Source organism: Miscanthus floridulus, chromosome 8 (genome assembly GCF_019320115.1).
Source record: "Miscanthus floridulus cultivar M001 chromosome 8, ASM1932011v1, whole genome shotgun sequence".
NCBI classification, from domain to species: Eukaryota; Viridiplantae; Streptophyta; class Magnoliopsida; order Poales; family Poaceae; genus Miscanthus; species Miscanthus floridulus.
Window position 1 is genome coordinate 39,981,960 of NC_089587.1, and position 14,610 is coordinate 39,996,569.

At 48.7% G+C, this 14,610-nt stretch overlaps 1 protein-coding gene across 4 annotated transcripts; it reads left to right on the forward strand.

Annotated features, from left to right (window-relative positions):
- Positions 1–10,148: 10,148 nt before the first annotated feature.
- LOC136471713 (protein DETOXIFICATION 16-like) lies at positions 10,149–14,301 on the forward strand. 4 transcript variants are annotated; one of them, XM_066469456.1, is made up of 8 exons: positions 10,150–10,499; positions 10,570–11,114; positions 11,197–11,283; positions 11,431–11,487; positions 11,936–12,174; positions 13,621–13,739; positions 13,848–13,934; positions 14,016–14,301. In XM_066469456.1, the coding sequence occupies exons 1-8, from the start codon at positions 10,278–10,280 to the stop codon at positions 14,172–14,174; spliced, it is 1,515 nt and encodes a 504-aa protein (XP_066325553.1). In that variant the 5' UTR covers positions 10,150–10,277; the 3' UTR covers positions 14,175–14,301. The 4 variants fall into 4 exon arrangements, 3 of the variants coding, with proteins under 3 accessions (XP_066325553.1, XP_066325554.1, XP_066325555.1); XM_066469458.1 differs by having other exon boundaries at positions 10,371–10,499; positions 10,565–11,114; XR_010762093.1 differs by lacking the exon at positions 14,016–14,301 and having other exon boundaries at positions 10,149–10,499; positions 11,936–12,193; positions 13,848–13,877.
- Positions 14,302–14,610: the final 309 nt, after the last annotated feature.

The following is a 14,610-nucleotide window of genomic DNA, read 5'->3' on the forward strand; positions in this document are numbered from 1 at the left end:
CTAACGCCTATGCACTGCCAAGAGGGCATGACCCCAGGCCACCTACGGCATGGCCAAGGATCACGAGGGAAAGTGGATCCCAAATACTGATCGAAAGGAAGGTCAGGCGCACCCGAGAAGCAGAAAAAACAGGGACCATAAAGAAAACGGCAAACACACAAACTAAATATTTACAACAAAAAGCATTAAATTGTTTTCAGGACAACGCCCCACAACCCAACCACAGGACACATGCTAGCTGATCTCTCTTCTCTCACAGGGACAAGGGAGGCACCAGCATGGCTGTCGCTCTTCAACGATCCGACAAGGGGCCACAGAGGATCTCATCCAAGGGCGCGATCGCTAGGACGGCGCCGTCCGTGTCCTCTAGGTGGGGCATCAAGAATGCCAGGTCGACGGGGTCAACGCCTATGGGAAAGCCTCCTGCCACCTCGTGGACATTCAATAAGCCAGGGAACTAGAAGTGGACCGCGACTAGTGCTGAGACCACTCCCTGTCGGACACCGTCCTCCATGGCTTCATGGAAGCGCTTAGGCGCAGCTTGGAGCCACGCATTCACCTCCACCATGTTGTCGTGCACCCCCTAGGGAAGAGGGTATGAAAGGGCATCCAAGGTGGGCACGGAAGGCATCTAGAGCTCCCGTGACTCTATACCATGGATGTCAAGGTGGGCCCATAGCCTGTCTGCCTCCTCTAGAAGCCTTCAGAGCTGCTCGCCCAAATGATGGGCTTCCTCCCTCGACTCTGCAAAGACAAAGGTTTGAAACATCAAAACATGGTGGGAGCGTGGCCTGGAGCCCACCATCCATAGGGAGCAGAGATGGAGAAAGGGAACGGCCCGCACCTTTGAGCTCTACCCTTAGACGAGCCGCCTTCACCAGTCGCTCCTCTTCGATCTCCCTCTAGGTATCCTCCATGGCCCCAATGGCATCCTTCCGCTCCTTCCATAGTGCCTCGATCGTAGCCATAGAAAGCATGAGCGGGGCACCCTAAGGGGATGCCCCTGACGAGGGAGCGTGCTGATCTGATCTAGCCACCGACAGAGAGGGTGGCAGCAAGTGAGCCCGGCGTTAGGGAGGCTCACCGACGCTCGAGGAACTGACCCCAACGACCATCCTCTTGGGGAATCCCCTACACACGATGTGAACACCAGTGTAAAAAACAGCAATGAAAGTAGTGAGAAGTAAGGATAATTCTTACCTATCCCACCGGGGAGATGACGAGCGAGGCAGACTCTGCCCACGCCAAGTAGGGCTCCTCTAGCGCCTCTGCGACCATCCACCGACCACCACCGCATGTGCCATTGAAGCCGAAGCTGCCGTCGAAGGTGGGTTGAATACCAGCGCCGACGCATCCACCGTCCCTGTCGGAGGCGTGGCCATCCACACCTACTCCACCGTAAAAAGGAGGAAGGAGGGCTCCGAGATCATCCCGGTCAGCGGATGTCCCACAGAAGGAGGAAGAGGGGTGCTCAGCACTGAAAGGGATAGGGCCAATGCCCGCCCCTAGGTAGTCCATGCTGATGACCCCAATCATCAGCACCCTGAGCAGCTCCTCCGAGATGGGATAAGGGAACTCCATCATCAGGTCGGTGACCCCCTAGTGCTACCACAACAGATGCGCCCTCTCCCTTAATGGGAAGATCCAACACTAGATGAATGTGTGCACCGCTAGCCTAGTCAGCCCCTACGCCTTCAAGGCCTCAATGGCCCCCATGAGTGTAGGAACCTCCACGGCCTCCTTCACCAAGGGGAACAGTAGCCATGAAGTTAGGGTGACACCACCCGGCCTCTCCTCCAAGAAGGAAGGGAGCACTGGGACCATGTTGGGGAGATAGAACCAGCTCCACCTCCAACGCATCTCACCGTCGAGCCCGACAGGCAGGTGAAAGGTCCTAATGGCTAGAGGGGGGGTGAATAGCCTAATAAAAATTTCTACAACAACACTTAACCAAATGGTTAGACAATTATGAGGCGAAGTAAGTGTTGCGCTAGTCTACTTAAAATGCTAGCCACCTACCACAATTCTAGTTTAGATAGTGTTTATCCACACAATAGCAAAGACACTACCCTATGTTAATGTGCTCTCAAAGACTAACTAAAGAGCCACACCAACCAAGCAAACAAGCTCTCACAACTAGTTACACTAAAGAGCTTGACAACTAGTTTGCGGTAATGTAAGGAGTAGGCAAGAAGGTTATACCAATGTGTAGATGTATGAACCAATCAATCATAAGTGTAGATAACAATGAAGACCAATCACCTCGGAATCAAAGGATGAACTCAATGATTTTTTACCGAGGTTCACTTGCTTGCCGGCAAGCTAGTCCTCGTTGTAGCAATTCACTCACTTGGAGGTTCACGCGCTAATTGGCATCACACGCCAAACCCTCAATAGGGTGCCGCACAACCAACACAAGATGAGGATCACACAAGCCACGAGCAATCCACTAGAGTACCTTTTGGCGCTCCACCGGGGAAAGGTCAAGAACTCCTCACAATCACCACGATCGGAGCCGGAGACAATCACCACCCTCCACTCAACGATCCTCGCTGCTCCAAGCCGTCTAGGTGGCGGCAACCACCAAGAGTAAAAAAATGAAATCCGCAGTGAGAACACGAACACCAAGTGCCTCTAGATGCAATCACTCAAGCAATGCACTTGGATCACTCCCAATCTCACTATGATGATGAATCAATGATGGAGATGAGTGGGAGGACTTTGGCTAAGCTCACAAGGTTGCTATGTCAATGAGAATGTGCAAGAGTTATCCCTTGAGCCGGCCATGGAGCTATAAATAGAGCCCCAATCAAATAGAGCCGTTATACCCCTTCACTGGGCAAAACGTGCTCTGACCGGACGCTCCGGTCGTACTGACTGGACGCTGGCCCTCAGCGTCCGGTCGCCCGATGGACGCCACGTGTCACCAGCTTCAAATGTTGTTCGTCAGTTTTTAACGGCTACGAAGCTGACCAGACGCTCTGGCAAAACTGATCGGACGCTGAAGCCCCAGTGTCCGGTCGTTTCCAGTAAGCTCCCCAAGGCATATTTCATCGACCAGACACAGACCAGCGTCCGGTGCAATACCCTCGGTACAGTGCAGACACGTCAGTTTGACCGGACGCACGCAGCCAGCGTCCGGTGCTTTTAGACCCAGCGTCCGGTCAGTTGACCGACGCTAGCGTCTTCACGATCAACTCGTTTTCACTTGTAACTTCTTCACCCTTGCTCCAATGTGCCAACTATCAAGAATTTGCATCCGGCGCAATAGAAAATAGGCATTTCATTTTCCCGAAAGCATCGAATCCATCTCAACCCTACAAACACCACCTCCTTTGTAAATGTGCCAACACCACCAAGTGTATCACCTTGTGCACAAGTGTTAGCATATTTTCACAAACATTTTCAAAGGTGTTAGCATTCCACTAGATCCTAAATGCATATGCAATGAGTTAGAGCATCTAGTGGCACTTTGATAACCGCATTCCGATACGAGTCTCACCCTCTTAATAGTATGGCTATAAAACCTAAATGTGATCACACTCTCTAAGTGTCTTGATCACCAAAACAAAATAGCTCCTACAAAATATACCTTTGCCTTGAGCTTTTTGTTTTTCTCTTTCTTCTTTCCAAGTCGAAGCACTTGATCATCACCATGCCATCATCATCATCATGCTATGATCTTTATTTGCTTCACCACTTGGAGTGTGCTACCTATCTTATGATCACTTGATAAACTAGGTTAGCACTTAGGGTTTCATCAATTCACCAAAACCAAACTAGAGCTTTCAGCAGGCGGGGGTGAGGTACCGGCTAGCAACATGCGGTCATACCTGGATCCAGGCACCCCCATTGCCGGAAAGGCGCCACCGGGGAACGATGGGACCACCCGAAACAACCATCTCCATAATGCAAAGTGGGGCTCAATCCCCAAGAAGGCCTCACACAACATGATAAAGGTTGCAATGTGGAGGATCCCCTCCGGCATCATGCCATGGAGATAGAGGCCATAGAAGTACATGAGGCCACACGTGAAGCATTGCAGGGGGAGGCCGAGCCCTAGGCGGTGGAAATTGGTGAAGGAGACAACCTCTTGATCCCCGGGCTCCAGCGCTAACTCCCTAATGATGGGGTAATGCCAGCCGACCGCCAGGACCTCCTCCGGTGCCAGCCCATCCTACTCCATCTTCTTGATCTCCACCTCGATGACCTCTGAAGGCCCCTTTTCTACCATGGGGACAAAGGGAAGAGTAGTGGCGATGAGCAAATGCATGAGAGCGAGGCAAAGCGGAGGCTTTTAGAAAGGGAAGGGCTTCGCTGGGAATGGAAGGTAACCTCCCTTCCCCAACTCCCTGACTTCACTTTAGTACTCCATGTGTGGCGGCTGGCATGCTCTCACGATCCCACGTGCAATCGTACAACGCTTTGGCGATTGCACGACCTGAGGTAGAGACGAATCGCCGCCTCCCTCTCGGCCTGACCTCCCGAGCCGACCCAAGTGCACTGCCCACTTCGTGCACGCCTCCACACGGGACTTGAGGGAAACCCCCTGGGCCCATCGACCACCATCAATGGCCTGGATCTGCGCATGCCAAGTGCCGTGGCTCCTCCTTTGCCAGATCTGCTCCACGTGGCCCGACGTCCCATCTCCCAAATGAAGTGGGATGGTGCAGGAATGCACGCCAAAACTCCTCCACCAGGCACGGCACCCTAGGCTCCATCAACCGCCTGCACAGAGTGTCAGCGGATGGGACGTGCCCAGAAGCCACCATGCCCGCTGACAAGAAGGCCCCACGATGGCCTCAGGGGCTACGTTGGCTCCTTAGACTGAGCAACACGACCCCCCGATCAACAGGTGCTCGGGCGACGCACCCCCAAAACCAACCAACTCTCTAGAGTTGGGTCAGGAGCCGCTGAGCAAATGGGCCCAATGAGGGCCCATTGCCTGAGCTCGGCACGCTCCTCGCACCTCGACCTATGCCCGTAAGAGGTCGATCCAAGAATGCCAGCCCAAGAGGATCAGGGCAAGCTACCGAAGCCCCCAGAAGGGCGTGGCGCACTGGGTGATCATGTGGCCCCAAGACAGAGCCCAGACACTCTCGATCACCTGACCCACAATAGGCTCCAACCAAAAAGAAGGGTGCCCCAGGCCTGAAGTCAGTAACTCCTAGACGAGTTTACCGAACCCTCGCTCGGGCCATAGACCTACGCGACATAGGATCAAAATAGGGGTCAACACCACTGTTGACGATCACTAAATGCCTATTTTGACCATCAACATTGCACCAAAAATGGGAGTAAACAACAATGAACAACAACATAGGTAGTGATTTATGTTTATAATTCACATATTTCCACTTGTACTTGGAGATCTTTGGTCATGTAGGAAAACTATACAAAAATGTCAAATATCAAGCATTACAAGGCAAGTGGACATGGCAGGGGGGGTCTAGGCCCACTTGGTGGGACCGGCCAGCCCCACTTGGCACCGCCTCGGTGCCCCTTGGCTCCCTACCACATCACTGATCCACCCCAAGTGCAAGAAACACACTCCCAAGCTTCGTCCACCGTTGATTCCAAGTCGGTGCATGATCAAGGGTCCGAATGAAGCATCACGTGGATTGTGGGAGTCACCATGCATATTACGGTGCTCAAATGGACAAAATCTCATGCATACCCGCACTCTACATCACCTGGGGGGCCACCACACCGAATGAGGAGGGCCCACTCCACAGTGGGCCACCGACTGGCGTGGGTGGGGCGCCGCCCGGAGCCCCACTTTCACTCCACCGCCTCTCCTTTGGACAGCATGCAAAGAAGCACAAGTGTGAGCCATCCTAAGCGTTGGTTAAGTCGGTTTCAATGCGGTTTGATCCAAGGGCAAGGAGAGGATGTCACTTGGATCGCTGACGTGGTGATGGAGTAGCCCCCTACTCTACCTAGCACTATAAATAGGACCCTCACCCCTCACTTGTAACACACACCTACACTACACAAGAGATGTAGCTCTTTCTCTACTCTCTCAAGATGTAGCTCTTCTAGTAGTAGCTAGTCTTGGTGGGAGCTCTGGAGCGGTCTTTAGGAGTCTGGTATAGCTTTGTCTCTCTTTTGTAAGTACTTTATTTATTAGTATGTTACTTTCTATGCAAGTATTATTTCAAGTCTTTTACTTTATGTACTAGTTTTGTTCTCTAGTTATACTTTGGTTATGCTTATAATTCTAATGATAATTGGGCTCTCAGTAGCATGGGTTGTTCATCACTAGTTGATGCTTTAGTCTTAACATGAGGCTAGGGTAGTATCAAATAGTGTAAGCGTGGTGCTTATACTATCGGGTACCTTAATGTGGCTAGGTCTCCGGATGGATTGGGGTAGTTGGCAGGTGGTGACAGCCATGTCCATCATATGTATTCTCCCACGATAGATCTAGTTGTTAAATGATAGGGCAGAGGTGCTTTGTGCCCAATCAACTCTCTAGGCAGAGGTGCTTTATTGCATCCTACCTTGCATTATCTTGGTTTATCAGTATAACCACAGTCACTAGCTAGAGTAGTGTTTATATAGAAGTAACTTGGGATTGTTGTGTTCCTTCATTAGTCATCCTCGTATTTAGTTATGTTTCCAATTTACCTTTTCATGATTGGATCTCTGTGTGTCACCCCACTTTATTGAACATCACTCACCCCCACTTTAGTCTAGTCGGTATACTAGTTAGTAGATACGTAATGGTTAACTATCACCATCTTTAACCATTGCCTCCCTATGGTAAAATAGAAATAACAATACCCTAGAATACTCCCAGGTGAAATGCTACAATGATATTCTGTACGCTTGCGTAATTATCTACTTGAGCATAAGAAATATCAACAAGCATTTCTGCCGCCGTTGCCAGGGATACAAAACTTGGCAGCGACACTAAGAAATGTCAACAACCACTAACGCCCGGCCTCGACAGCCGAGCAGCCCCATCGCACTAGGGAAAGAGCTCCACGCAGGGCATCGCACTCCTGTCAGCGAAAGCCATTCCAGCCATGGCTAGTTCGGTCACCAGAAGATCAAATTTAGCCCTTCATCTTCACCATGAATAAGTGAGGCCACGAAGGGCTCGGGGGCTCCTGACGAGATCCAAACATATGGGTATGTTAAGCCTCGAGATCTATGGTTCTCGATCAAAGAGATCCCCAGGTCGATCCCTCCAGGACCGCCTAGGGGCTCGGGGGCTATACCCATCGGGTACGCTCACGTGCACCCTCGAGCTAAGGAACCTACCCTGAGCCCAAGCACGCGAACGCCTCTGCTCAGGGCTCGGGGGCACACCCGGGCCTCAGGCTCTCGATCGATGGGAAACCTGAGCTCGATCCTTGGCTCTTGCCCGGCCTATGACGCCAGCCAAGGCCCGGGCACAAGAAGACACGCCCCAAGCCAGCGAGGCTCGAGGGCTCCTCGATGTAGCACTTTGGGCACGTCTTGCCAGGCCGCTCCCCCAACAGGGTCACGCACAGGGCGTGACATGAGAAGACAAGCTCCCCTCGGCCTCTGGGGACTCAGGGGGCTTCTGGGTCCATGCGTCAGCCCCTCGAGCCAACCTCCCTCGCCACCAAGAAGACTCCAGATGTTGCGCTTGGGGGAGGCCGGTCCAAGCCGACATAGCCTAACACTTAGTGTGTTAGAATAGGCCAGCCGGACGATGCCCAAGGCTTCTTTAGCTCAACGACATCGCCACGGTCCATAGAGCACCGCTACAAGACCCTCCTGGACTCCGGCGCATATAGACTATAGGCTCAACTCCCCCAAACCGCCATGTACCCGACCTATCTCGATATATAAGGGGTAAGGTCGGATCCTAGAGGGGGGAGGACGATCCCAAACAGATCATTCCATTCCTCATCGAATCCGCTCCTCACTCAGCACCGAGAGTAGAGCAACCCAGAGAGGGGCACCGAGAGCTCATCTACCGCACCCATCGTCTTCCTCCTCTCCGACGAGGGAAAGGCTCCACAGGCGGCGGGGCAACCTCAGGATTAGTACTGAAGCTGAACCCCCTACCAAATCTCTCTCTTTCTCCTATACACTCTGTTGTACCCTCCGATTTTGGGTGCCCTTGAGTATAAGGATCATCAGTTGCTGGACAGTAGGGCATCGATCGGCCCGAAACCAGAATAAACCGTTGCGTCCTCTCTGTGATTCTTGTGTTGTTGAGTCCACCCGAGCCACCAGGAGACACGTACTCTGACACCGACTCGAACAACAGTGCTTGTCGCGGTTCCTGACCCCACAACGGTAGCGTTCTAGATGGGTTTGCTGATCTTAAAGCAACCTCGTTGTGCCCCTCCCTAATGGGTCTTCCCGGCATGTGTCCAGGAGTCTATCGGGTGAAGAACAAGTGGCGAATCAGTTTGATCGGCTTGCTGGCTGGTCTCGCTGGTTTTACCACGTTCTTGCTGCATGCTAGGTCGTGTGCGACCTCGGGCGTGCTAGCCATTGCTGGTGTGTGACCCTGATTCGCCAGTCAACTGATTCCATGAAGTGATGTTGATTCATCACATAAATGTTTATGAAAAGAATCTTAAATCTAAAACGTTTCTACGAAAATATAGAACCCTGCGAATACTCCCTAAGTAACACTCGCTTATGTATGGGATCTTTCGTATAGCTTCGGTCGGTTCCTTGCTATAGCCAGCAACACTGTTCTGCACTATAGTGACACTGTAGCACGAATTTATTTCATCTCTCTATGGCAAAATGAACTAGCAGTAGGTGAAGTCCCGTGAAAGTAGCTTGACTAGATCCTTGCTAGGTGTAGCTACACAAGCCAACAGGAATCCGCACCAAACGGGATCCTAATTTCCTTTGACCCTAATCAAAATACTTTTAGAAAAAGAATTTCTATGTTCCCAACACTATCTTATCTAATCATCCAAAATGTGCAATGTGGAGCTTTGTTCTTGAGAATTTTTTTAAAATATTAATTATAATTCTTCGGATGAGAGCATAAACTTTCACAAAAAAAAAGATAATCATAAGAGCGGATTTTGTCATGGCAACTTGTTCATTCTCAGATTTCTGTTGTATAAAATGTTTTATACCAACAGAAATTCCAAATGCCATCGCACCTTGTATAATCTTGTCATCATATCAAAGTAAAGAGTCTGCTCCTAATTAAGCTTTGAGAGGAATGTGAGATATAAAATTGAACATAGAGCGACAATGTCTTATCAATAACGAGGCGTCTGTAGACAATGTTTGGGAGAAAAACGTCGAACGTGCAACTTCGCGGACTGGTATATTTGTACAATTCCAAGCCGATAAGGCCGGCTGATATATTTATATATATCCTCTGCACGTGCGCCTTCACAGTTCAAATTTGACACGTACAAAACAGTTTAGGTGTTTGGTTTTTGTCAGGATGTCATGGATTCCTCCATGCCTACCCATAGAAAACATGTGCTGGTTTGAACACATTGAGGTCTACCTAGATGGCCGTTGCACGCGGTCTTCTCGTTTTCTCACTTCACGTGAGGCTATGGACACTAGGGGGGAAGTGTGAGGTCAAGAAGCAGCTGCGCCTCCCTCTCGCCAGCTCTTCAAGCTTGCTGGCAAGCATAGCCCTTGGGAAGGACGACGACATCGTTTGCGCGCGGTTGGTGCAGCCGTGCAGCAGGAGAACGTCGTCGCGCATTTGGATAAAAGAAATTCAATGTTTCTAATGATAAACTGGTCTGCTGGGATGTACTGTATAATTTTAGAGGTCCACCAGCTACTGCCGGCTGATATTTTTTTTTATATAATGAAGACATCTAGAAAGGAGTTTGGTTTTGTCAGCATGTCGCGACTTGTCATGTTTGTTCTCTTCTCAATTTCTGGTAAGAAACCTGTGCCCTATTTTCTTTTTGACTGAAAGTAACGTTAACTAATTTATTGTAAAAGTAAAATACTGTTGGTTGAACGAAAATCGAGCGAACAGGTACCGGTACTAGGTGCGTGTGCGACATTGCGACAATAATAATAATGACACCTATCAGTGTGTCTGGTCAAACTCATGCTGACACGCGATGTGACAAGGCACCCAATTTCGTTGCGAGTAGTCCACAAGTCAATCATCCCCCCTTTTGTGTCTTTTTCGTTGGCGGCAGCTTTGACTTCCAGCTTCCATCTTCCAAGAGAGGAATCCAAGCCAAGACTGATGACGACTCTTGTTCTTGTCCTCCATCCATTTCGATCGATCACCAACGCCCACACACATTGAATTGACCCAGTGAGGTCCAGCTCGCTCGACCATGGAGGAGAATCAACGACGACATCACGCGGCGGCGGGTGGCGAGGTGTGGAGCGAGAGCAAGAAGCAGCTGCGCCTGGCCGCGCCGCTCGCCGCGGGGTTCCTCCTGCAGAAGGTGATCCAGACGATCTCCATCATGTTCGTCGGCCGCCTCGGCGAGCTCCCTCTCGCCAGCGCCTCCCTGGCCACCTCCTTCGCCAGCGTCACCGGCTTCAGCTTGCTGGTAGGCATCTCTGCTTTTGATTTGCACGGCGTGGCGTGGCGTGGCGTGACCACCGTTCTTGGCAGACCAGACAGGCATGGCGAGCTGCCTGGACACGCTGTGCGGGCAGGCGTTCGGCGCGGGGCAGCACCACCTGCTAGGCATCTACAAGCAGCGCGCGATGTTGGTGCTCGCCGCGGCGAGCGTCCCGGTGTCCCTGGTGTGGGCCTACACGGGCGACATCCTGGTGTGGTTCCGGCAGGACCGTGAGATCGCGGCGGGCGCCGGGAGCTACATCCGGTGCATGATCCCGGCGCTGTTCCTGTTCGGGCAGCTGCAGTGCCACGTCCGGTTCCTGCAGCCGCAGAACGTGGTGGTGCCCGTCATGCTCAGCTCCGGCGCCACCGTCGCCGTGCACGTGGCCGCCTGCTGGCTGCTGGTGCGCAGGCTCCGCCTGGGAGCCGACGGCGCGGCGCTGGCCAACGCCGTCTCCAACCTTGTCAATCTCTCTGCGCTGGCGATCTACATCAGGCTCTCGCCGTCCTGCAAGGCCACCTGGCCGGGGTTCTCCCGCCAGGCGTTCCATGGCATCCTCGGCTTCTTGAAGCTCGCCGTGCCTTCGGCTGCCATGGTCTGGTGAGGGTCCATTATCCCATTCCATTGTATTTGTACGTTGTGTGCCTTGAGGTCGATGATGAGTACCCGTCTTAATTTGCAGTATGGAGTGGTGGTCCTTCGAGCTCCTGGTTCTGCTTTCTGGCCTTCTCCCTAACCCCAAGCTTGAGACCGCTGCGATGTCTATCTGGTGTGGTGAAAGCTTAGCTCAATCTCCACTGAAATACTACTTGCATTATTCAGCACTCTCTCTTTTATTTATTTTTTGCGATTACAGAGTACAACTCAGACACTCTACTCTCTTACCCTGGGCTTGCTAATTTTGTGATTCTTGCAGCTTCAACACTTACGTTTTCGCATTCATGTTCCCAATGGGACTTGGTGCTGCAGCAAGGTTAGTACTATATTAGCAGTGGCGGAGCCAGGATTTATCGTCAGGGGGGGCCGGCCGTTAGGAATTATACTTAGGGGGGGCCGGCTCGGTCTTTTTCATTACGATAATTTTATTATCTAGTTGTGTTTTGTATGATTATATTATCTAGAAGATATTAATAGGTATATATGATAAGAATTTTATATAATCTCTCTCTTAATATAAATAAAAAATATTAAGTTATACTACTAATTTTTGTTGTTGTCAAACATTGGGGGGGGGGGCCATGGCCCCTGCCAGCCCCCCCCTGGCTCCGCCAGTGTATATTAGTACATACTATTGTAAGAAAATATTGAGAAATATTGCACAGTAGTACATACTACTATTCAGTATGCTGTTAATTACTAATAACAATCTGTAATAAGAAATTAAACACTTTCTCCCCATGTTTAATTATATGTCTGGGCAGCATACGCGTTTCAAACGAGCTTGGTGCAGGGCGGCCACAGGCGGCCCGCCTGGCGACTCGGGTGGTCATGCTCTTGGCGTTGTCCCTGGGCGTATCGGAAGGTCTCGTCATGGTGCTGGCGCGCAGTCTGCTCGGCTACGCCTACACCAACGACATGGAAGTGGCCATGTACACCGCTAGATTGATGCCCATTCTCGCGGCCTGCATCTTATTGGACTGCCTCCAGTGCGTCCTGTCAGGTACGTCACAAGTGATAAGGTATACCACCCATATTATTACTGTTAGTAATTACATACAGACCCCAAATAAACCTCCATATGAATTAGTTCTTATGAAACGTGGACGAAAAAAAAGATAAATTCCAAAAATCTGACATCTAACATGATAGGTTTAGTCAGTCATCGCCAATAATAGCTATGAAAAAACACATGAAGCAACCTCTAAATTTGCATCTAAGGTACCCACCTTTTCTATTGTAGAAGATAATTCCAAATAATCTCTTGTATCTAAATTATCCACATCTACCATTATAAAAGATAATTTAAAATAAAACCCTAAAATTTTATCTGGGTTATTCACTTCTACCATTACAAATATAATGCAGAGTAGCTCCTAAGTTTGCATCTAACTTACCCTGTTTTGCCATTATGAATAGTACAAAATAACCATTTTGATTTATATCTATATTAATATAAGCAATATATTATGGAAACTAATTCAACAACCACAAAGTATGCTATATATGTTTCTAAATTGCACACATATACTACTCTAGCATAATACTACACACTGACACCAGGTAGACCAAGTAAACATGCATACATTCATCAAGCGTGAAAAATTGTTTCCTTACAAAACCACCTGCATACTTATAGTTCACTTTCATTATATTAAGCTATATATGTTTCTAATATGAGCTATATGTTATGGAAACTAATTCGGTAATCATAAAGTATGCTATATACGTTTCTAAGTTGCACACATGTACCACTCTCATAATACTACATGATACCATGTAGGCCAAATAAACATACAAAACATTCATCATGCATGAAAAATTGTTTCCTTATGAAACCACTTGCCAGTGAAACTGATAGTTCACTTTCATTATATTAATACTCTATATTAATAAATTTTATAAGTTAGTCTTCCAGAATAAGTTTATATATTTTAACTAAAATATTATTTCATATCATTATTGGTAATCTAATTTTAAACACTCTATATTTTTATGAAACAATATTATTGCACATTCTTCAACACAACAAATTCAACATCTCTATGGGAAGTGAGTCTAAGGTAAAAAGTGATTCTGTAGGACAATTTCTGTGCAGGAAGTGATTTTGTCCACAAAGCAAATCAGGAGAAGCTGTTTTTTCAGCTCCTGACCTTCTAGAACATTTCCGATAACCACCTCACAAAATTAGCATATTGCCTAGCAGATTTTTTTTTTCTGGATTCGTCCTATAAGATACTCTAAGAGCTCTGTTAATCAAGATATTCCACATTTTTGGAGAGGCTGTTGCTATTTTCCTACATTGATGGGCAATATAAACAGCTTTCATTAGTATTCTTCATTTTTCTGTTAGTAATAAATTGCACTCTGCACAAGTAAAACACGACATGTTAGTTGTTTTTAGGAGTCGTTGCATTTGTAATTTACATATCCTTCATACTTGGTGCAGGTGTTGTTAGGGGTTGTGGCCGACAAAAGATTGGTGCCTTTATCAACCTTGCTGCATTCTATATTGTCGGCATCCCTGTGGCGTCCATTTTGGCCTTTGTTTGTCATCTTGGTGGAATGGTACTATGCCTTCTCATGAATCTCTTTTGGAACAAGTTAATTTATTTCTTGTCAGTTTCATAGTTAAAAAAAAAAATCTAAAAGAAAGTTCCTGTTTGTATTGAACAGGGTCTTTGGTTTGGGATCTTGGTCGGAGTAGCAGTGCAGATGATCTTGCTTCTTTGCATCACCTTATACACCAACTGGAACAAAGAAGTAAGCTGATGTTAGAGCTTGAATGCATTTAATTCAGGTTCTTTTTTTCATATGTCTCAACATTGCTTGTTGTGTTTCTAGGTATTGAAAGCAAATGACAGAGTTTTCAGTTGTCCTCTTCCTGTCGACAACACGATAACATCAGGTTGTAGCGAGCAGGAAAATGGATGTAGTTTTGTTGGGAATAAGGACGATGCTAATGGAGCCATTGAGCGGACAAAGGGTTTGAACAAAAGTTGATGGCAATAATCCTGGTTTTCTAGTCTATTAAGATTGGTTGTAGGCTGGTAATAAGTAGCATCAAGTGGAAGGGCGGGCCTGGTGCAAGCGGTAGAGTCTTACCGCCTGTGACCGGAAGGTCCCGGGTTCGAGTCATGGTCTTCCTCGCATTGCACAGGTGAGGGTAAGGCTTAGTCACTAACACCCTTCCTCAGACACCGTACAGATCGGGAGCTCTCTGCATTAGGTACGCCCAAGTGGAATGTACTCACTGCTTTGTCTTCAGTTGAAAGCAGCAAACCTTGGGGGTCATGGATTTCTTTTTTTCCAATAGGTTCAGCATTTTTTGTGTGGTCTTGCTAAGCGATCGAAGAGGATAAGAAAAAAGAATGGACGTCCGTTAAAAAATAGAGATGAAAAAAAAAACCAAAGAACCTGGAGAGCACATAAGGCACAA

Coding starts and splice junctions, on each gene's coding strand:
- LOC136471713 (XM_066469456.1), top strand. CDS start 10,278: ATGGAGGAGAATCAACGACGACATCACGCGGCGGCGGGTGGCGAGGTG. Junction 10,500..10,569: donor TCACCGGCTTCAGCTTGCTG/GTAGGCATCTCT, acceptor TTGGCAGACCAG/ACAGGCATGGCGAGCTGCCT. Junction 13,740..13,847: donor TTTGTCATCTTGGTGGAATG/GTACTATGCCTT, acceptor TGTATTGAACAG/GGTCTTTGGTTTGGGATCTT.